The sequence below is a fragment of the Lepidochelys olivacea genome (assembly GCF_965140295.1).
Source record: "Lepidochelys olivacea isolate rLepOli2 genome assembly, chromosome: 7".
Classification (NCBI taxonomy): Eukaryota; Metazoa; Chordata; order Testudines; family Cheloniidae; genus Lepidochelys; species Lepidochelys olivacea.
In genome coordinates, this window is record NC_140417.1 from 88,758,012 (window position 1) to 88,780,432 (window position 22,421).

Sequence of the window (22,421 nt, forward strand, 5' to 3'; positions counted from 1 at the left end):
CATGCTAACAATTATATAATCCATTTTATTCATGCAAAAATTAATGTTTATATATTTTTAATTCACCAGCTAACTTTCTCAAAGATAGGAAAAGGCACTAGTCCTCAACAAGGCCAACAGAAAAAAAATGAATTTCCTAGACTAAGATATTTTAGAGATATTGTATAAGCCAAAAAAGTATTAGAAAAATAAAGATCAGGAAATAATCAGATCACAATACCTTCAAAACTGTCTAATTTCCCCAAAAAACTTACCAGAAAAAAAAGTTCCCTGCAAATAAATGTGGCATATGACAGTTCTGAAAAATGGGTTTCTTTTTGAGGAGATGATGGAGGTTGAAAATATTGCTGATAATTGCGAGCTGTCTTCAGCCGTAACTATAGAGCAGTTACTATCCATCCATAGTATTATCTACAGATTTCAGACTTGCAACTCAGAGCAAATACTGATCAACACATTTTTCATGATAATACCTATGAATAAGTAAAGTATGGAATTAATTAGAGTAATTTGACTAAGCTGTAACCGAAAGGGCAGCAGCTGGATGCTTGAAAACAGATGGTATTTCTGATCTGAATAGATTTGATCTTGACTAATTTTCAAAGCTAAGAAGCACTGGGAGTGGTTATTGCAGTACTTTGTGTGGGTGATCATAAGCATATGTAGGCCAAAATTCACTCCTGGTGTTAGCAGGTGCAATAAGATTTAAGTTCATGGAGTTATGCTCATTCTGTCTCTTATAATGCTTATCACTGTGGTAACTGAATTTGTCCTTTAGTGTTGTTGGCTTCTCTGTATTAGCAACTGTAATGACTGTATATATACAGGTATATATGCAGTATTGGGTTACATTCCTCCTCCTGTTATCTCTCTATGGGCTTCAGCAAAACGGAAAGTGAAAAAAAATTATTAGCCAGGAACTATGTAGACATCGGCTTTAATGCTGTTGTAAACTAAGCAAAATAGAGCCTTGTCAATAATTCTCATATAGCATTCCCCTAGCTGGAAAAGGTAGCTCCATGGGCTGAAATCCTGCCCTCCTCCCCCTCCAGATATAGAGGGTAGGACTTTTTGATGTAGCACGCATTCTGCAGTTAGACTGCTCTGTTTTGAGGGGGCAAGGAATTTTTATCTAAGGAAGGGAGGAACCAGATTTGAGGGAGTGGTAGTTGAGGGAGATTCTAATCTAGGGTTCAAAGCAAAGTTAAGGGGTAGTTTGACTTGTGGGGGAAGGATGTAACAGGGGTGAGGGTGAAGAGGAATAAAGGTTCTGAACTGGGAGGAGGACAGGTTGGATTGGGAGGCTTGAGTACGGGAGGAATGTAGTCAGGTGGTGAGTGAGGATATGAGTGAATTGGGGGCGTGTGGTATAGTAGAGCTAGATTGGAAGGGAAGGGGTTGGGACTAGGCGAGAACAATCAAAGATCATAGAGAGCTGGACTCTGTTTTCTCCCACTTTGCCTTTTCAGTAAAAATCCATTTTTACCATTCTGGGGGGCACCCCGTTTTCTTTACACTTCTCACCAACTTCCCTTATCCTCCCACGAAACACTTCTCTCTGATGCCTCCAACAATGTTTCTTTTTGAATATATAATCGATCTGCTGGGGAGGAGATTGCAACCTGCAGCCTCCCCAGTTATTTGGGGTCCTATCTGCCTCTGAATTTTGGTTTAATTAAAAAGATAAAAAACATAGCCGGGAAAGTGTGTTGGATAATCCATATTGTATTTTCCTTCTGTCTTTCTCCTTATACATTCACCCCTTGCTATTTTATTTCTGAGGTGATTGAGATATGGCCCTTCCTTCTGTGTATGTCAGGATTTCGAGCTTTGGGCTGGGCCTAAATCATTATTTGCCAACTTCATAAAATTTAAAAGACCTAAATAACAAAACTAAAGTAAACCATATTTTCATCAAACACTGTGATGAATGTTCTTGGGCAACAGACCTCTATGAAACTTTGCTGGGCTTGGTTTGTGATAGTATTAGTGAATCAAACGCCACAGTTCATTCTGCAGCTGTTGGAAGTGAACCAACCCCTGCTGGTTTGCTTGTATGTTTCAGATTTAGAAGCTGTAACTTCTAAAGGGAACATGGCCCCTTCCTTCCCAGCAAGATGCTCTCTTCCTATCTATCCAGCCCCTTGACCCTAGAAACCTCTCCAAACCTAAAGATAAAATGGAGATTCCTGAGAGGATTGTTGGGAAAAGACAAAGTATTGATGAAGTAAACAAGTTAGTTAGCTGGAGAGGATGTTTATGTAGGGGTCATGGTTAATACTGCATGAATATTCTTCTATTATGTTTATAGAACATATTAGACCTCAATCTTAGGCCATGTTTGAGTGTGTTTGAGGGCTGTAGCAAATATTTTGCACACCTCTAACCCACGGTAATCAGATAATGTGGTGAGGAGTACAGTATAAGGGCACAGATAGACTCAACAGGCACTGTGTAGTTTCTTATCTACCTATTTTCAGATGTCATGAGCCTCCACTTCCGTGTTTTCTGTCCCAGATTAATCTTTCTTTGGGGTTTTATGGACTGAATACAGAATGCCCAATTATTCTGTAAATTTTCACTTTTCAGTCTCTGGCATGCAGAATTCCCAACAGTCACAAAAGGAGAAAGAAAAAGGTTGTTAGGTAGGGGAAGAGAGTAGAAAGGGTGTGAAATAATAGTTCATACCTTTCAGGGGAAATGCGTGTTGTTAATTTTTCTTTCTTTCTGTTAGCAAATGCAGTTTGGTTTATAGAAACAAACACGAAACAGGCTGTGCAGTTTAAAAAGCCTTTGGGAACTTGGAGCTTTCTTAGTCTGATACGAGATGAGAATGTGTGATTTCCACTAACAATGCCTTGTTCTCTTCCTTTCATTCAATATAACTTTGTATGTGATACAGACAGTCTAGCAGACTTTAAATAGCCATTAAATCACTGGGCAGTGCTACTGTCAGATACTGGTGAATAAGTTTTTGTTGTTTGATTTTTTAAAAACATAATTTATCAAGTAGCAAATAGGCAATGCATAGAGTGATAGATTCTGAGATAAGTTAGGATACTGAATTTACATACTGGAGGCTTGGGAGATTTTAAAGTCATATAATGGCTGCTATTAACGTATTTCCTACTTTGGTAATGCATAAAATTACTGTATTCTGGGGAAATGACTGGAGTAAGGTTATATATATATACACAGCACAATTATCCTTTCATTTACCGCATAATCGTTTAATTCCATTGACTTTAGATGATGTACCCCTGATATACACTGCTGGAAGTAAGGATATGGCTACACTAGAGCTGGGCAAATAACTAATTTTTCAGTTGGTGGAAGTTCTGAAAAATAGGAGGGGGAAATCAGTTCATCTTGAACTTAATCTGAAATTGGAAATTTTAACGCATAAAAAAAGGGAGGATTCAAACCTGAGTCTCACACATTCTAAGGGAGTGCCCTAATCACTTGGCTAAAGGCTATGAAGGCATGAAAAGTGGCAGCAACATCACCCTTCCTCGTCCTCCTTTCTGTTTTGTGAATGGCTGAAATTATTTATGTTAAATTTGCAGATAGCTTCAGGTCAGTCAAAACTGCATTTTTCATCAAATAAACCAGAAAAAGCTGTGGCTGGTTTAGCCTACCCAAGCTCACTTGAATCCAACTAGTGCAGGTAACAATAGCAGTGAAAACAGCTCAGTGTGGGCTTCTGAGCAGGCTAATGAGGCGATAATGGACCAAGGGTCAATGCTATGTTTACACTACCCATGCTGATGCCTCGCTTGGGTAGGCTAGCCTGTGCATAGCTTTTACTGTGTAGACATGACCTAAGAGGAGAATCAAGTCCAAAATTGGCATGTGAAGGAAGGAGCTCATTTCTGGTATGAAGCTACTTAAGATTGGACAGAGCTCTTTTTATCTTGCTTCTCCATGTCTAGTTATTCTCAGCAGAAATCACAGTTTTATCAGCTGTTTTTTTTTTCCTGACTATTCTCAAAACACACACACTGACACTGAGGGAGTCTTTTCCTAGAGATTTGAGCTCAAAGTCACTGTTCCTAATATCTTATGAAGTTCCATGAAGGACTGCTACCAACGAAAGAGAAAAAAAATGCAAAAATTCCTAAGGTTTGAAGGCAACTTCAGATGTGGAACATGAGATAGGATATACTTAGCATCTTTTGATGAGAATAACCAGTAAGGGGGAGTTTAGAGCTGAAAATATTGTCCATTTAAATAAGTAAGCATAAGCATATTTTCCACTCCATGCCTCTGATGAATTGGGTTTTAGCCCACGGAAGCTTAAGCCCAAATAAATTTGTTAGTATCTGTAGCCAGACAGCCAGCCCCCCCGCCCCTCTCAGACCAGCATTGCTGGAAACACAGGAGGAAGCCGGAACAGGGCACTTAACATATATTCCAGCACAGCCTTTGAAGCTGTGAAAGCACAGGTGTGCTGCTACAATGTGCCTCTGGGAACAGATAGGACGATTAAGCTCACAGCAGGCAGAGGCCCTGTGACAGACATGGCTCTTAGCCCCTACTAAATAGCGTGATGCACACACACCAACATCCTAGGTGGGAAAATATTTACCCTGATAAAAGAAATGTCCAGTAGTGGAAACTTATTGTTTCTCTCCTTTGCAAGTGTAAACTACTCTTGCGAAAGCTGGCGTCACCCCGACAGACCAGCCTCAATTTGGCATAAGAAAGGAGAAAGAGAATAAAGGAGTACAGAGGTATAAGTAGGGGACCTACAGCACCATGATTTTTGAGTGCTTTTCACTATCTATCTGCTGGTCAGATAAGTGACAGCCTCCCAAGGCTTCTGCAGCTAAGAGGGTCCCTACGCCTTGTCCCTTATTCGTCTTTCCGCGGAATTGAGTGACCGATCCTGGCTTGGCACCGCTGGAATCGAGAGATGCAAGGAGGGTAAGAAGCACCCACACCTGATCTCCTATCTTTAGTGTACACATATTTTGAAATAGAGCTCTATACTTTGTTTTCTTTCTTTGGGATTGTGGCTTCAGTTTTGTAACTTGTTTGTGTGTGTAACATCTCTACATTTAAATAAGTAGGCACGAGCAATTTGGTAACCACATGATTAGAATCTAGCTTAATAAATTTTGGTAACCATTTGTGCATAAGCCTGACTTGTTTTCTCTGGTTTACTGTAAAGCAGCCAACACAATTAAAGAACCTCAGCCGTTTTGGCTCTAAAGCCTGGCCATTAGGTGAGAGTACTAAGAGCCTAGCGTTGAGTTGTGCCGCCTCCACGGGGCAAACTCTTGGGGCACCTGTCAGTCAATCCTGGCTGCCCGCGCGAAGGGACAGTGCGTCCTAGCGGTTAAAGTCACGGATGGTATAAACGGGCATAGCTGGCACCTCACCAAACATCCTTGGCCGTCGGCTAACAGTATCTAAGGTGCCACAAGGAGTCCTCTTTGTTTTTGCATAAACTAAGTGTAAATCATGATGACTACAATAATAATAAAGGACAAGTAACTCAGTTTTACTTTCAGTTTTTAATTAAATAAGCTTTACTTTTTAAATTAGGGATTTTTAATAGATTATCATATTTTAAATAATAAATGTATAGACTCTAAGGCCAGAAGGGACAATTGTGATTATCTACTGACCTCCCATATAACACAGGCCATAGAACTTCCCCAAAATAATTCCTGGAGCATATCTTTTATAAAAACATCCAATCTAGATTTTAAAAATGGTCAGGGATGGAGAATCTACCATAACACTTGGTAAATTGCTTCAATGGTTAATTCCTCTTACCATTAAAAATGTATGCCTTAATTCCAGTTTGTCTTTATTACGACAAATCTAGTCTCCAGGTGCATATTCCAAGTGTTTAAGTACAAAGTTTTTTTAAAAAACTGACATACATGACACCTATACACACTCCAATTATAAAAATAATTTTATCTTTTATTATGGAATTTTAATTATGTTCAACAATGCAAAATTTGCTGACTGTGAGTTTCACACATGCAGTCCTTTTCAGATGTTGAATATTGTATTCAATTCAGGTTGTGTCAATCAAAAAGTAAATACTGCTTTAAGTTTGAAAAAAATTAGGTTAACCTTTGCCATTCATTATTATTTTCAGGCATATATACTTTTCAGCTTCTCATCCAAGCCAGAATATAGAATGAATGAATATATATATTCATTCTATATTCTGATATATATTGTTAGGATATAGATATTCAGGCCTGTCTGTAAAGGCCTGTACTCTAAGAATTTAGGTGTATTCTTATCACTTAGCTAGTTATAGAGGTTGTCATAAATATAAAGGGAAGGGTAAACACCTTTAAAATCCTCTCCTGGCCAGAGGAAAAACACTTTCACCTGTAAAGGGTTAAGAAGCTAAGATAACCTTGCTGGCACCTGACCAAAATGACCAATGAGGAGACAAGATACTTTCAAAAGCTGGGGGGAGGGAGGAACAAAGCCTCTCTCTCTGTCTGTGTGATGCTTTTGCCAGGGACAGAACAGGAATGGAGTCTTGGTACTTAGAAAAAAGAAAAGGAGGACTTGTGGCACCTTAGAGACTAACCAATTTATTAGAGCATAAGCTTTCGTGAGCTACAGCTCACTTCCTCAGACTCCAGCGAGAAACTGCCAATTCAGCAGTTTCTCGCTGGAGTCTGAGGAAGTGAGCTGTAGCTCACGAAAGCTTATGCTCTAATAAATTGGTTAGTCTCTAAGGTGCCACAAGTCCTCCTTTTCTTTTTGCGAATACAGACTAACACGGCTGCTACTCTGAAACTTGGTACTTAGAAAGTAATCTAGCTAGATATGCGTTAGATTCTGTTTTCTTTAAATGGCTGAGAAAGTAAGCTGTGCTGAATGGAATGTAGATTCCTGTTTTTGTGTCTTTTTGTAACTTAAGGTTTTGCCTAGAGGGATTCTCTATGTTTTGAATCTGATTACCCTGTAAGGTATTTACCATCCTGATTTTACAGAGGTGATTTTTTTTACTTTTTCTTCTATTAAAATTCTTCTTTTAAGAATCTGATTCTTTCATTGTTCTTAAGATCCAAGGGTTTGGGTCTGTGGTCACCTATGCAAATTGGTGACGATTTTTATCAAACCTTCGCCAGGAAAGGGGGTGTAGGATTTGGGAGGATTTTTGGGGGAAAGACATTTCCAAACGGGCTCTTTCCCAGTTACATATCTCTTAGACGTTTGGTGGTGGCAGCAATAAAGTACAAGGGCAAAAGGTAAAATAGTTTGTACCTTGGGGAAATTTTAACCTAAGCTGGTAAAAATAAGCTTAGCAGGTTTTCATGCAGGTCCCCACATCTGTACCCTAGAGTTCAGAGTGGGGAAGGAACCTTGACAGGTATAAAAGAAAGAAACAAAATTGCTGTCTGCCGGTGTAAGGTCCTTCTCTTACTGTGACAGTCTGAGGCCCTGTGCTTAGGCTAAGATCTTTGGCTAAGCAGCAGAGACAGCCATAAGCTGGGAAGCGACCGGTCACATCCTCACATTCCAAACTAGTCACATTGAAATAAGGTGCTATTGGGCTGTTAAGGATACAATCCTGTCCTGATAATGCCTATCGCCTCCAGAGAAGGGGAAGTGCCTAGAAAATGTAAAAGGAAACTTAGTTTGATAGCATCCTGTCTGGCAAGAACTCACTTATCAATAGATGGGATGTGAAATCCTCACTTCTGTATTGTTTTGTCATTATAGTTCCCACTTTGCTATTGTTTATTTGCATGGTCTCTGTCTGGTTCTGTGATTGTTTCTGTCTGCTGTATAATTAATTTTGCTGGGTGTAAACTAATTAAGGTGGTGGGATATAATCGGGTAAATAATCATGTTACAATATGTTAGGATTGGTTAGTTAAATTTCAGTAAAATGATTGGTTAAGGTATAGCTAAGCAGAACTCAAGTTTTACTATATAGTCTGCAGTCAATCAGGAAGTGAGTGGGTGTGCGGGGGGGGAATGGGAACAGGGTATGGGGGTGGGGAAATTGGAATCATGTTTAGCTAACGGCAGAAATGGGAACAGGGACACAGGTGTAAGGCTCTGTGGTGTCAGAGCTGGGAAGGGGGACACTAAGGAAGGAAACTGGAATCCTGCTTGCTGGAAGTTCACCCCAATAAACATTGAATTGTTTGCACCTTTGGACTTCGGGTATTGTTGCTCTCTGTTCATGCGAGAAGGACCAGGGAAGTAAGTGGGTGAAGGAATAAGCCCCAAAACATATATATATTTATATATTCATTCTATATTCTGGCTTGGATGAGAAGCTGAAATGCTAAAATGTCTTCATGCTGCCAATTTATCCTGTCTTCCCTTCCTCATCTGCCTGCCTTCTAAACCACGCCTGTATCCTTCACCTTCTTTCTCTTGTCCAGGGATTGCTAAAAAACACTGCACCTGCATCAGGGGAATCCTCAGTGGACATGTTTGGACAGTCTGACCTTGCAGTGCAGGAGAAGCACAAAGGGGACAGAGCAATGGGCCAGGATCTGGCCCATTGTGTGGGAGGCTTTTCTTCTAGTATTTACAGCTGATCTGAAAACACGAACTAGCAAAAATCTTGCAGAAATAACTATCTGAAACCTACTTTTGTTTTATTTCCAAACCGATTATATAGACTTGAGGTATTAGCTTAGGTTTGAATAAGTATTTTTGTGTGTGTTTGATTAACTAGAACTCTTAACCTTGTGAGTTTAAACTACCACTATAGCTACATGTTAAGTCATATTAAGCTACATGTGAAGTCATATTGCCCCAGAGAGAGTTTATGAAGGGTTCTGTACCTATTTGATTCACAATCCCTTCCAGATTCTCTTATGCACACAGGGAAGTATGGAAGCCTTCTCTAAGGGTGAGCTCAGCCTACTGTTTCCTTCCTCACCGTTTTGGGATGATGTGAGCCCTTATGGGTTCAGGGATGGATCAGTCTCTGTGCTTTTTTTCCTGCTTACTCTGCCTTTTGTTTCACATTCTCTTTATTTTTTCATATAACAGCCCTGAAAGAAACTTATTCTCTGTAAACAAGTAGCCATAGATTGCAAATTTGGATTGTATAGTATAGCTTTTAATAAAACACTGTCTCTGCCAGCCAGACTGCATGCATAATAAACAGAGGACGTAAAGCTAATGTCCATCATTTTGTGACTTGTTAACTCTCCTTTTCATTCACAATAAGAATTTTAAGGAAACCCACATTTCACTTAAATCTTAGATAGTACAGCAAAGCTTGAAAGAAGTAGCCAGCTTTCATTTTTTTTTAGGATATATACCCTTTATTGTTTAGAAAATTAAGTGTAATTGTTTTGACACTGATAAACAACTTACCCTTTATTGAGTGTGCTTGTTTTCTTTAAGGCTGTATATTTAATGAGTTTGTATGAAAATTCTGTATATTGGCAAACAGCACAGGAAAAGATTCCCAGTGTCCATCCTTGTAGTTAGCAAACTATTAGGACTTCCCTTGAAAGGATGACCTTTTTGGGTGACTACCTCTGAAGAGTAATTAATTAAAAGGGTTCCTTTAAGTGAAAGCAATGTATTTTTTTAAGAACTGAATTTCAACAACAAAAACACGAAAAACTTCAAATAGTTTATTCAGGCTGTGACCCCGAATGTTTCACAAGTTGTTTAAGGTTTGGCAGGATCTTGTAAAACTTTCTTGGAATTCTAGATTATTTGTAGCATGATGCTTTGGGGTTATATAAATAATTAGAGCAAAGAACAGATGCTGCATAAAAAGAAGAAAATTAGAAATTATGTAAATGCAGGCCAAGGATTTCTATTAAAATAATGTTAACTATCTAAAATAAGATGTCATTCTAACCATCACAAATGTAGTATGCATAGGTAATGTACCATGAGAGCTCAACACTAACTTACCTGACCTGTATGAGGAAGTCTTTATGTACTGAAGACCTTATGTGTATACAATATGGGAAAAAATCTAAAAGACTATTTAAAAATAGTTTCATTCTCTCCAGCGGCAACAGCAATGTTAAAATCAGGATCATACTTGGTTTAAAAAGTCCCTTATATTGTGCATATTGCCCTCAGTGTTTTGACTTTGTGCATCATACCAGAATTTCAGAACATATTCACTTCCCTCCCAACCACCCCAGTACTGTTGCCCTAAAATCAACAAGTGTATATTCATACATACAAAAAGATACATTAAAATAGCATCAAGGTTCAGAAGTCATGCACTCAGAAATTAGGAATTGCCAGAATTAAGGTTGCTTAATAACCTTTGAGTGTGTGCATTATTGTATAGTCTTTAGTTGCATGATCACATTTTTTTACCCAGGACCCTGCCTTACTGAGTTCACAGGATGAGTCTGGGATCTGTAGTTAATGTGGCTGTTGTCTATAGGATCCTCTGCCTCATTTGTTGCAGAAGATGGAAGATGTATAATGAATGAGGCAGGGGCTTGCAGGAGAAGAATGGTCTTGTGGTTTAAATAGTTGAGTGCTGTCCTGGAGAATTGGCTTCTATCCCTACTCGATCCAGAAGTTAGTGTATGGTTCTTTAACTTGTCTTATGCTGGATGTTCAACTAGATGATCCTAATGGTCCCTTTTGGCCTTAAAATCTATGAATCTCAGAAACAATGGGAAGATTTATTTAACAAGGGGAAAACAACATAATTGTTTTCCCTACCCTTGTTCTCAGAATTGACCAGATTATTTTTTGCTGATTGATTTTTTCCAAAAAATTCAGCCTGAGTGCCCAGGCATAGAAAATTTCACACTGCATGGTTAAAATTTGGCAAAGTCCGAGGCAACTGAAAACAGTGTCTTATAATGGAAACTGTCAGGCAACCTTAACTATATTACTGAACTATCTGTAATGATATCTTAAACGGTTATAGAGCCTTCATCTTGATGAATTTCAAAGTGCTTTATTATGATCTTATTTATACAGGCTGAGTGGTCCTTACCAACTTTTTGAGACTAAGAGACAGCTATAGAACCTGTCAATTTAATATCAGAGCAACCAGTAAGTAATTTATAATGACAGTAAATAGAATAAGAGGGAACCATATGCAACTTAACTATTATGTGTCACAGTCTTAAAACCATCTTTGTACAGTATTCCCAGTTCTTTTCTACAGCTGGAATGCTACGCTCAACAAAGATACACAGCAGGTTAACACAGGAAATTAAGAATATTGTATTCAGTTGAAATTCAGTGGGAATTTAGGTTGGAGAAAAGTTAGTGCACATACAGTCCCATATGTCACCGAAACATATCCATTCTGGTTTTCTTTGCTTCCCACGGGAATAATGACTTCTGATTTTTAATTGAAACAAGCTAACAGCATAACTTAGGGCTTGATCCTGCAAACACTTAAGCAAATGATTAGTTCCATTGAAATCAATGGGATTGCTCACGTCCTTATTCATGACTGAGTTACATCAGCCTTAAGAGGTCCATTTCTAGCCAAGATGTGAGTTCTGTTTCCCAAAAAAAGTTAGCTACACGCCCCGCTCTTTCACTGCCCCCCACCATATCTGCTGTTGCTATTGCTGTCAAATGGCCTGAAAAAGAGTGTCAGGTGAGGATGCGGGGGAGTTAGTCATAATCTGGGATCAGTGTAGTTGTAGTTGTGTTGGTCCCAGGTTATTAGAGAGACAAGTGGGTGAGGAAATATCTTTTATTGGACCAACTTCTGTTGGTGAGAGAGACAATCTTTTGAGCCACATAGACCTGCTCTTCAAGTCTGGGAAAGAAATTCCAAGCATTACAGCAAAATGCAACTGCTAGCAGCAAATATCTGATCTGCAAATGCTAGCAGCAAATATCTCTAATGGCTGGTGATCGAACAGTAGATGGGGGGGCTCTGAGTTACTACAGAAAATTCTTTCCCGGATGTCTGGATGGTAGGTCTTTCCCACATGCTCAGAGTATAACTGATCACCATATTTGGGGTTGGGAAGGAATTTTTCTCTGTATCAGATTGGCAGAGACTCTTGATTTTTTGTTTGTTTTGTTTTGCCTTCCTCTGCATCATGGGGTATGGGTCACTTGCTGGTTTAAACCAGTGCAAATGGTGGATTATCTGTAACTTGAAGTCTTTAAGCCATGATTTGAGGACTTCAGTAACTCAGCCAGAGTTAAGGGTCTGTTACAGGAGTGAGTCAGTGAAGTTCTGTGGCCTGCAGCTTGGAGGTCAGACGCTAGATGATCACAATGGTCCCTTCTGATCTTAAAGTCTATGAGTGTATGCAAGGTGGAAAAGATTGTTTAGCATAAGTAGTTAGCACATATTGTAAGGGACCATAGACAAAAATATGGGGGTAGTGGGTTATAGGTTGTTGTAACAAGCTGTAAATCCTGTGTCTCTGTTCAGTCCATGGTTTTTGGTGCCTAGGAGAGTAATGAATTCAAGATCCCAGGCTCATCTTTTGAGAGTGTTGTGTAGCATTTCCTTTGAGGATGAGGACTGAGAAGTCAGATACAGAGTGATCACGTTGTGAAAAGTGTTCTCCCACAGGTGATGTGGTGTTTTTGTCTTTTATCATTTTCCTATGTGAGTTCATTTGAGAGCATAGTGATTGTCTAGTTTCATCCACATAGTTGTTATTAAGGCATTTAATGCACTGGATGAGGTACACCACATGTGATTGGCATGTGTAGGATCCCTGGATCTTAAAAAATATGTATTGAACATTGGGGGTGTTGAACATTGTTGCAGCGGAGATATGTCTGCACATTTTGTATCTGTTGTTTTTGCAGCATCCTGTGCCACTTTAAGTTGGTGTGCTGGTCTGTGGGTAGCTTGCTTCTGATGATGTGCTTGGAAGGGTTGGGGGGTGATTTGAAGGGCAGAAATGGTGATTAAGGAAAGATTTCTTTCAGGATGGGGTCCCCATTGAATATGGCTTGTAGTTGTTTGATGATACCTTTTATGGATTCCAGTGTGAGTGGTAGGTAATAATTATGGGTGTGCGGTCAGAGGGGGTTTTATTTCTGTATTGAGGAAGGTTCTCTTGGGATGTTTGGGTGGCCCATTACATGATGCGATCTACTTCTCTGGTGGAATGTCCTTGTTTGGTAAAGGTGGTTTTAAATGTGTTAAGGTGTATATCCTTTCTCCTTGGAATGCATTCTGTGCTATCTGAGTGCCTCGCTGTAGATAAGATTTCTTGATGTGTTTGGGGTGCATGGGATCTATGAATGTAGGTGTAGTGATCCATGGGTTTCTTGTATGTGGTTTTCTGTAGAGTTCTATTGTTGAAGCTGATTGTGATGTCCAGGAAGTTGAGAGAAGTAGCTTGCATGGTGGAACAGGTGCTTAAAGTGGTTCCTCAATGACCCACCTAGATTTTTACTTGTATTATGGCTTTGCCATTTTAAACACTGAAGTCTTTAGCTAATCTTGAGAATAATTCTCTGGTATAACTAAATATTACTGTTCACATTTTACAGATGAGGAAAGAGAGTCAAAGAAGGTTGAATAACACGTTGTTGTCAGACCCAGGAATGGAACTCAGGAGTGCCTGCATTCCACTCCTGTGGTCAGTTCGCTAGGCCACTGTGTGACTGGATAATATAAACAACTTTATTACAATGGAATATCTATCAGAAATATTTCAAATGGACCCATCATGGTACCTAAGAATTGATTTTTAATTTTGTTTGGGGCACATGTATTATTCGTATTGTTGGCATTTGAATTCATAATGATTCACAAAATGATTGCCTGCATATTTTGGAGTATTAATGTATTCCCAAAATACATTGATAAAATAGAAAATAAATAAACAGCAATAATTTAGAAGCTAATTAATATCTGACATGATATTGATGAAGGTATTCTTTTTGACTTTGGTCCTGCAAACACTTACACATGTGCTTAACTGGATTACTGTGGGTAATCCCACAACAGTGGGACCACTCCCAGTAGTAAAGTTAAGTACATATTTGCAGGACTGGGGTCTTTATCAGGATATATTATTTTTAGGATAATATGTTTCTTTAAAGAAAAACACAATAGAGACATATGTTCTGTGTTCCAAATTTTTCCCCCTTGAAGTTTTAGTTTTGCATAGTTAATTTTACATTTTACAAAAGATGTGTCCTTATTATTGCATTATATATTTACATGCACACACGTTATTTCTTTGACATTCAAGTAAATGTCCACTGTAGCAAAATGTATTTTTACTAAATCTGAAGAACTGCAAACAGCCTTTGTAATTTATCAGCTCTAATTTCCCTAATTTTCATTTCAGACACGAGTGAACCCCATCAATGTCACTCCACCAATAGAAGCTATAGATCAGGACAAAAACATCCAGCCTCCTTCTGATCGACCACGCATCCTCTATTCCATCCTACTTGGTTGGTATCTGCTAATCTCGCTATCATTCATAGTCCGTCACTGTATTAGGATCAGGCAGAGAAAGACTAAGTGGGAAAGCTGAAACATAATACAAGATTCATGTTGTAGTTGGTAGGGTTCGATATCGTTGTTTTACTCAGCAACATTTTTATTGCAGTTTTGGTATTTTATTCCATTTTGGGTTATTAACTATATTGTTATTTATTTAGATTAGATTCAGAATCTTTTGCTTCATCCAGTGAAAATAAGGACACAGTCAAGGAAAGAAAATATGGAAGATGCTTATCCACACTCTCAGTTGGACTGTGTTCCAATTCTGCTGAGAAATAGCTAGGGAAGATAATAATAATAACCCTTGGCTCTTATTCACAGGCACAAATACAAACTAAGCCTTTGTCTACATTGCAAATGCTTTGCTGGTACAGATATACTGACAGAGTCCCTTATTGTTGATGTAGCTTATTCCAACAGGAGTTTTGTCAGCATAATAACACTGCCTCCTTGAATGACATTAGGTAGGCCCACAAAAGCACTTTGATTTCTGCATAACTGTGTCCACACTGGGGACTAGGTGCTGGAACTAAGGGTGCGGGGGGTGCTGCCGCACCTCCTGGCTGGAAGTGGTTTCCATCATATACAGGGATTACAGTTTGGTTCAATGGCTCTCAGCGCCTCCACTATACAAATTGTTCCAGCACTCCTGCACTGGGGGTTTTGCCAGCATAACTGTATCAGATAGGGGGAATGGTTGACAAAACTTTGTAGTGTAGTGTAATAATTGTCAGGGGATGGCAATTAGGGTGAGTTTCGTTCTAAAAGCCAAATTTGAACTTTTCTGCCTAGAGAAATTTGGTGCGGTCTTGGTGTCATCCACCTACTCTTTATTTTCTTGTGTTTAAGGTTGTAACCTGCCCATTTTCCTCCCTTGCATCAGATTGTCTTCATTGTCCATGGTCTCTTTTGGCCCTGGATGAATACAGTTCAAGAAGGGGTTCATGGAGACCTCCCCCTTTCTTTATTGTGGGGGACTTACACCGTATCATTTAACACTCTCCCTCTCCCTCTTGGACAGATAGGAACAAGTTTCCCCAATTCTTCTATGAGCTGATAGGAAAAAAGACCTAAAACACTGATTGACCATCACCCAGCCAAACCTCCGCTCCCCACATCATACAAAGTCCAAGGACATACTCCCCTCTGTGATATTCCTCTGATCCACCATCCTGGGAACTGAGAGATTATAGGGTTCACAGAAACATATGTGTCCCATGCAAGTTGCTTTTATAACCATCAGGTGACTGGGTTTCTTTTGGGGAAGAGAGAAGGGTGGGGATGGTGCAAGTTTTAAAATTCAAACTTATAATGGGAAGATACTCACCAGTGGAACATAATAAAGCACACACAAGTCGACCCTACTTTGAGTCTCTAGGGAGAAAAAAATAAAACAGTAATTTTAGTACTAGTCTTTATTTCTGTTTTTGTCTTAAAAAAGGAACCTTCTGAGGTCTTAAATATGCCTATTCTTCTGCCGGTATGCACTACTTTATAGCTTTAAAACTCTACTACTGGGCATTTTAGATAACTTCAAAAGAAGTATAATGACATACACTGGTGAATTTGAGAGCCTTCATCTGGAAAGGCATGGTGGAAGTGCATTATTCAGTGAATTTAGTAAAATATATGAGAATGCAGGCTGATATGCCAAGTTTTTGGAGCAGTATGTCAAGCATACAATTGAAATGAATTATCTGTTGTTCCTTCCTTTCAGCTGTTTCTCATCACATGGGATTTCCCCCATTGTAAACCAAAATGTATATCTCCCACACAGACATTGTAAGATTTCACTTGACTGTTATAAATTACTTAAACTAGAAGTGCTGAACCACAAAGTGAGAGAATATGCTATTTTTTACTAATTAGATAATAACTGAACATTTTATAAGTTTCTTACATTTTTGTGGCCTATTGAGTTACAGTTCTACATTTGCACCATAACAGGTTGAGTTACAGTATGTAGTTAGCAAAAAGAAAAGGAGTATTTGTGGCACCTTAGAGACTAACCAATTTATTTGAGCATAAGCTTTCATGAGTTAGAGCTCACTTCATCGGATGCATACTGTGGAAACTGCAGAAGACATTATATACACTGAGACCATGAAACAATACCTCCTCCCACCCCACCCTCCTGCTGGTAATAGCTTATCTAAAGTGATCACTCTCCTTACAATGTGTATGATAATCAAGTTGGGCCATTTCCAGCACAAATCCAGGTTTTCTCACCCTCTGCCCTCCCCCCCGCCCCTCCCACAAACTCACTCTCCTGCTGGTAATAGTTCATCCAAAGTGACCACTCTCCCTACAATGTGCATGATAATCAAGGTGGGCCATTTCCAGCACAAATCCAGGTTTTCTTCCCCCCCCCCCCCACACACACACAAACTCACTCTCCTGCTGGTAATAGCTCATCCAAACTGACCACTCTCCTTACAATGTGTATGATAATCAAGGTGGGTCCAGCATAAATCCGAGTTTAACCAGAACGTCTGGGGGGGGGGGGAGTAGGAAAAAACAAGGGGAAATAGGCTACCTTGCATAATGACTTAGCCACTCCCAGTCTCTACTTAAGCCTAAATTAATAGTATCCAATTTGCAAATGAAGTCCAATTCAGCAGTTTCTCGCTGGAGTCTGGATTTGAAGTTTTTTTGTTTTAAGATAGCGACCTTCATGTCTGTAATTGCGTGACCAGAGAGATTGAAGTGTTCTCCGACTGGTTTATGAATGTTATAATTCTTGACATCTGATTTGTGTCCATTTATTCTTTTACGTAGAGACTGTCCTGTCACCTTCAGCCCCCAACAAAGCCCGTTGCCAGCTGTGCCCACATATCTATTCAGGGGAAACCATCATAGGGCCTAATCACATCAGCCACACTATCAGAGGCTTGTTCACCTGCACATCCACCAATGTGATATATGCCATCATGTGCTAGCAATGCCCCTCTGCCATGTACATTGGTCAAACTGGACAGTCTCTACGTAAAAGAATAAATGGACACAAATCAGATGTCAAGAATTATAACATTCATAAACCAGTCGGACAACACTTCAATCTCTCTGGTCACGCAATTACAGGCATGAAGGTCGCTATCTTAAAACAAAAAAACTTCAAATCCAGACTCCAGCGAGAAACTGCTGAATTGGAATTCATTTGCAAATTGGATACTATTAATTTAGGCTTAAATAGAGACTGGGAGTGGCTAAGTCATTATGCAAGGTAGCCTATTTCCTCTTGTTTTTTCCTACTCCCCTGCCCCCAGATGTTCTGGTTAAACTTGGATTTGTGCTGGAAATGGCCCACCTTGATTATCATGCACATTGTAGGGAGAGTGGTCACTTTGGATGAACTATTACCAGCAGGAGAGTGAGTTTGTGTGTGGGGGGGGCGGAGGGTGAGAAAACCTGGATTTGTGCTGGAAATGGCCCAACTTGTTTATCATACACATTGTAAGGAGAGTGATCACTTTAGATAAGCTATTACCAGCAGGAGGGTGGGATGGGAGGAGGTATTGTTTCATGGTCTCAGTGTATATAATGTCTTCTGCAGTTTCCACAATATGCATCCGATGAAATGAGCTGTAGCTCACGAAAGCTTATGCTCAAATAAATTGGTTAGTCTCTAAGGTGCCACAAGTACCTCTTTTCTTTTTGCGAATACAGACTAACACGGCTGTTACTCTGAAACCTGTCAGTATGTAGTTAGGTTACGCTGGTCATTATCCAAGTTACTGTGTTCAAATAAAAATTCACCTAAGTTTCCAGTTAGAACTAAAAGTTATTAGGAGATAATTTTTCTCTCAGAGAAGCATGTGATTCTTAAGTCCTCTTGCTTTAGGGTATGTTTTCACTGCAGATTTAACCTGGGCTCTGACTTGGGTGTTGCTCCCAAATCTCCTCTCAGTCTCACACACAAGCTTTTGACCAGAATTTAAGGGTGCTTTCAGATCAAACTAGCTGACCCACCCTAGGGTAGAGGCTAAAGTCTACAGAACTAAACTCCACAGTATAGCACTATAATACTTGATTTCTGATTGCATAGCGTCTGGTATCCTGACATTTGAAAACCTGACACTTGGAAACATTTTTCATACATTAACTTTTATATTCATCAACTTTCAGGAATTGAACCATATTTCAGTAGAGATGACAGGTCTACATATACCCACTGACCCAAACTGTGTGTAGCTAAGGAATAATCTTACTCCTGCCTAATGCATTTTTTTCAATCTGGCCTATCTTTAAGAAGATAAATGAATAAATTATATGGTGAGCTGGTTTCCAGTATATGAGGGATGGCAAAACTGTAGCTTGTGAGCCACATGCAGCTCTTGTACTGTTAAAGTGCTGCTCACAGATCCTCCCATGTTCCCACTTTCTCCGCCTACCAGATTTGGCGGGGGGGTTAGTTCAGGACCTCTGCCTTGCAGCGGGGTGTGTGGTATGGGCTTCTGCCAAGCAGGGAGGGTGGTTTCGGGGCTTCAGCCCCCTGGGGCGCATCTACTGGGGCTCCAGCCCTTAGTCTGGGCTGGCACTTCCCGCTGGGCTGAGGCCCTGAGCCCCAGTAGGCACCTCGCATGGAGCTTAAGCCCCAAGCCCCATCAGGTGCTCCTCAGCTCTCAAACTTCTGAAGAATGTTGTATGTGGTTCAGAGGGTCAGTAAGTTTGGCCACCCCTGTAATATACAGTATTGCACATTGGCAGCATCATAAATGATTACATAATTTAAACTATTATTGAAGAATTCTTAGTTTCTCTATATACCTAGAAGTACCACATGACATTCTAACTGCACAATCATACATGTCAATAAAGAAAACATTTCTGAAGTATTCATGTAGTATAGAAGAATTTCAAATAAAGCCTATGTAGGATTTTGATGGGGGTAGTCAGTCCTCTTAAACCTGGTAGTGCCTAGGGGTCAGCAAACCTTGTCCCATGGTGTGATCCCTTTAAGATTTTTGGGAGGTTTGATGTATACAAGGACCTAGGAACTAGGAGACTGAAGACTAGAGAGGAAGGGGTTCTAGGAATAAGCAGTGTTTTGGGGAGAAAATATTACTGTTTCTTTAACGACCCAGGACTTGGAGCCTTGCGGAGTATGTGGGACAAGGCTCCCCTCTCTCCCAGCCAATTGGGATGAGCTTTGGGAATGGGACTACCATATATGCTTCCTTCTCCCTCATAGCAGATAAATACCACCAGGAGGAGGTTGGACTGCTGAAGCCTCCCAAGTATAAAGGTAAAGAGACTGACTGGGGGAGAGGGGCCAGCAGGAGGAGAAGCTGGTTGAGTCCCTGGAGCTGACCTAATGTACAATCCAGCTCCATGAGAGCTGGAAGGCTCCTGGGTTAAAGTGAGGCAGAGTGACTGTTTAAAGTACAAGCTAGGTCCAGGAGGAGAGCTGGGGGAGAGGGAGCAGAAGGGCAGCAAACCAACAGGACATGAGGGGATGCTCAAGGGCAATGCCCCATAGTCAGGATAAACACTACTTTCGTGACCGTCAAAAAGGGCCAATAATTTACATGCATCATAAATGAAAATTAATATCTGTACAGTCTGTCTTCACCTAGAGAAACATATACATTATAATAAATCTCCACCAGTGGTGTATACAATCAGATTATCCTCACTTACACAACCTTTATACCAAGATAGCTCCCCGTCTATACTACTGTTACTCCAGTATAAATGAGAGGAGAACCAAGATCATAGCTATTGCTTCCCCAATGATAATTTTATAAACATGTATTTTATAAGCATTTTATAAAATTGTAGACTCTTCTTTCAGTATTGCCAAACCCAAGCATTCTAATATGATTCAAGCCCTAAAAAAAGTCATAACACTGGCTTTAAAATCATGATTTATTTATTTTTTAAATGAGGGGGCTTTTTTTCTCTCTTCTGGTTTCTGAGCCATTATGGTGCACTTGCTTCTTGATTTTAAGCTTTCCTCCCCAATCATGGGTTCTAGAAACCTGCTTTTTTATTTATTTATTTATTTATTTATTTTTAAAGGAAGAGCTGAGATTTTCATGCAGTCTGTTCCTTCCAGTTGATGGAGTTTTAAGAAAAGCACAACAAATATCAGAATCCTTACAATAGAATCTCAAGATCTGGCAAAAACTCTTCTTTCTCCTTCTCCATATAGATCGTTGCTCTCTAAGTCCTTCCTTGCTTCTTCCCGTTTAATTCCTCCAAAATTCACCCTCTCTTTACTGTTCCTACTGCAGCAACCATGTTATCTCACATTTTGATTACTGTAATCTTCTGTTGTATGACCTCACTGCATCTCTTATCCCTTCCTCCTCCAGTCTGTCCAAAATATCTCTATCAAAGTCCTCTTCCACCAATCTGTCCATATCTCTCTGTCTCCGTTGGCTTCTGTATATTGCTGCATCAAGTTCAAGCTCCTCATCCTTACTTACCATGTCCAACTTAATTTTCTTCCCATTCTATCTGATATCTTTGGTCTTGTTTTCCCTCAGGGACACTTGTGTGTCCTGCATTCAATCCCTTTGCTTCCTCCATTCATCTTCTTTCCTCAGTCCGAGCTTCAAACCTAACATTCTGCCTCCTATGCCTAGAGCAACCTATCAGTTATTATCTGCTGAACACCCAGACCTGCTGGAGGTTCAGCACTTCAGGCTACTATTTGTAGATGTTTAAATATCAGTATAGGAGCTTAACTTTAGGCATTCTTTTTAATCCTGAAAATGGCTTAGGTTTATAAACTTGACCTTTATACAAGGCTTGTGTGACAAATTGGAAATATTTGTATTTTTTATGAATATGGTGTGTGTAAGGGAGGGGGGGTGATTGGTTGCTTGATATCAAAAGGGTTCTAAAGGAACCAAGCAGGAAAAGCAAAATAATCACAGAAGATAAGATCAGACTCCTTGAGGAAACAATGAGAGAGCTGTTTATTGAGGGATACACCTTACTTGGCTCCCCTCCAGCTGAGAATGATGTACTCTTCCCAAGGTTAAGCCTAGGATCAAAGGAGGATCCTAAACTAGAACAAGACCCCAGTCCTAGAAAAGAGAGGGGATTAAGTGTGAGTGGACAGAGCATAACTGGGTACTCTCAGGGAAGCAGGAAGACCCACAGAGACACAGGGAGCATGCTGCTAGAAGGACAGTGCTTCTCCCAGCACAGGGATGGAGGTAATTAGACTATATGACATGTATCAAAGCATGCAAAGAAAATGTAAGGGTTTGGTAAGAGGAAATATTCATATATTCAAAACATAAGCCTTTATTATTTTTACCCTTTGCTCCAGGTGCTTTATAATGTTGGGTGAATGAATAACTAATAGTTCGTTTTGAAGGTGCTGTTTCTGTGTCCAAAGGGAAACTTACAGGTGCCAAACTCAGTCAAGTCTGTTGCATTGACATGGTTGGGTTATGGGGGCTGCCACCCAGAGATCCAGTCCCCAAGTGGTTGAAATGTGTGTTTCCAGTCAGAGAGGGTTGAAAATATATCCTCCTGTGTGTCTGTGAGCCTCTCTGTTTCTCTCTTCCAATTTGGTTCTTTCTCATGTGTATGGATGACCTGAATTCTCCTGTTGTAAAGGGTTTGGGGCTGCGCTGGAGACTGGGCTAGTGCCCTTAAGGCTGGCTCTGATATTCTGGCAGTCTTTGCCCTCCAGACACACCTCTAGGATGAAATATCCATTTCCATATATTGTACAGAAATACCATACTAGTGACAAATACATATACAGTGATAACAATTATTAAAGAGTACCCCCACATCTTTCACAGAGTGATCCAGTAAATAATCCATTTATGAATACTATAAATAGAAATATTTTAGACACTTAAAATTATATATATATGCTATCAAGTAACTGATATATGTACTATTTACAACATACAATGCATGATAGTGTGGTGTGAAGTTTTTATCACCACTTGTTTAAAATTACCAGTATAAGGTACACCACTCTTGAGTACTACGGCCGTCTCAAGCTAATAAAATCTTTTTGACATATTATATCAGTACTTGTTTT

At 39.8% G+C, this 22,421-nt stretch overlaps 1 protein-coding gene across 1 annotated transcript in view; it reads left to right on the plus strand.

Annotated features, from left to right (window-relative positions):
* PCDH15 (protocadherin related 15) overlaps positions 1-22,421 on the plus strand; it is a 772,236-nt gene that overhangs the window by 404,703 nt on the left and 345,112 nt on the right. The window contains exon 9 of the mRNA XM_084633606.1: positions 14,244-14,352. Within this exon, the coding sequence (XP_084489732.1) occupies positions 14,244-14,352 (109 nt within the window). The remainder of the gene's footprint in view (positions 1-14,243; positions 14,353-22,421) is intronic.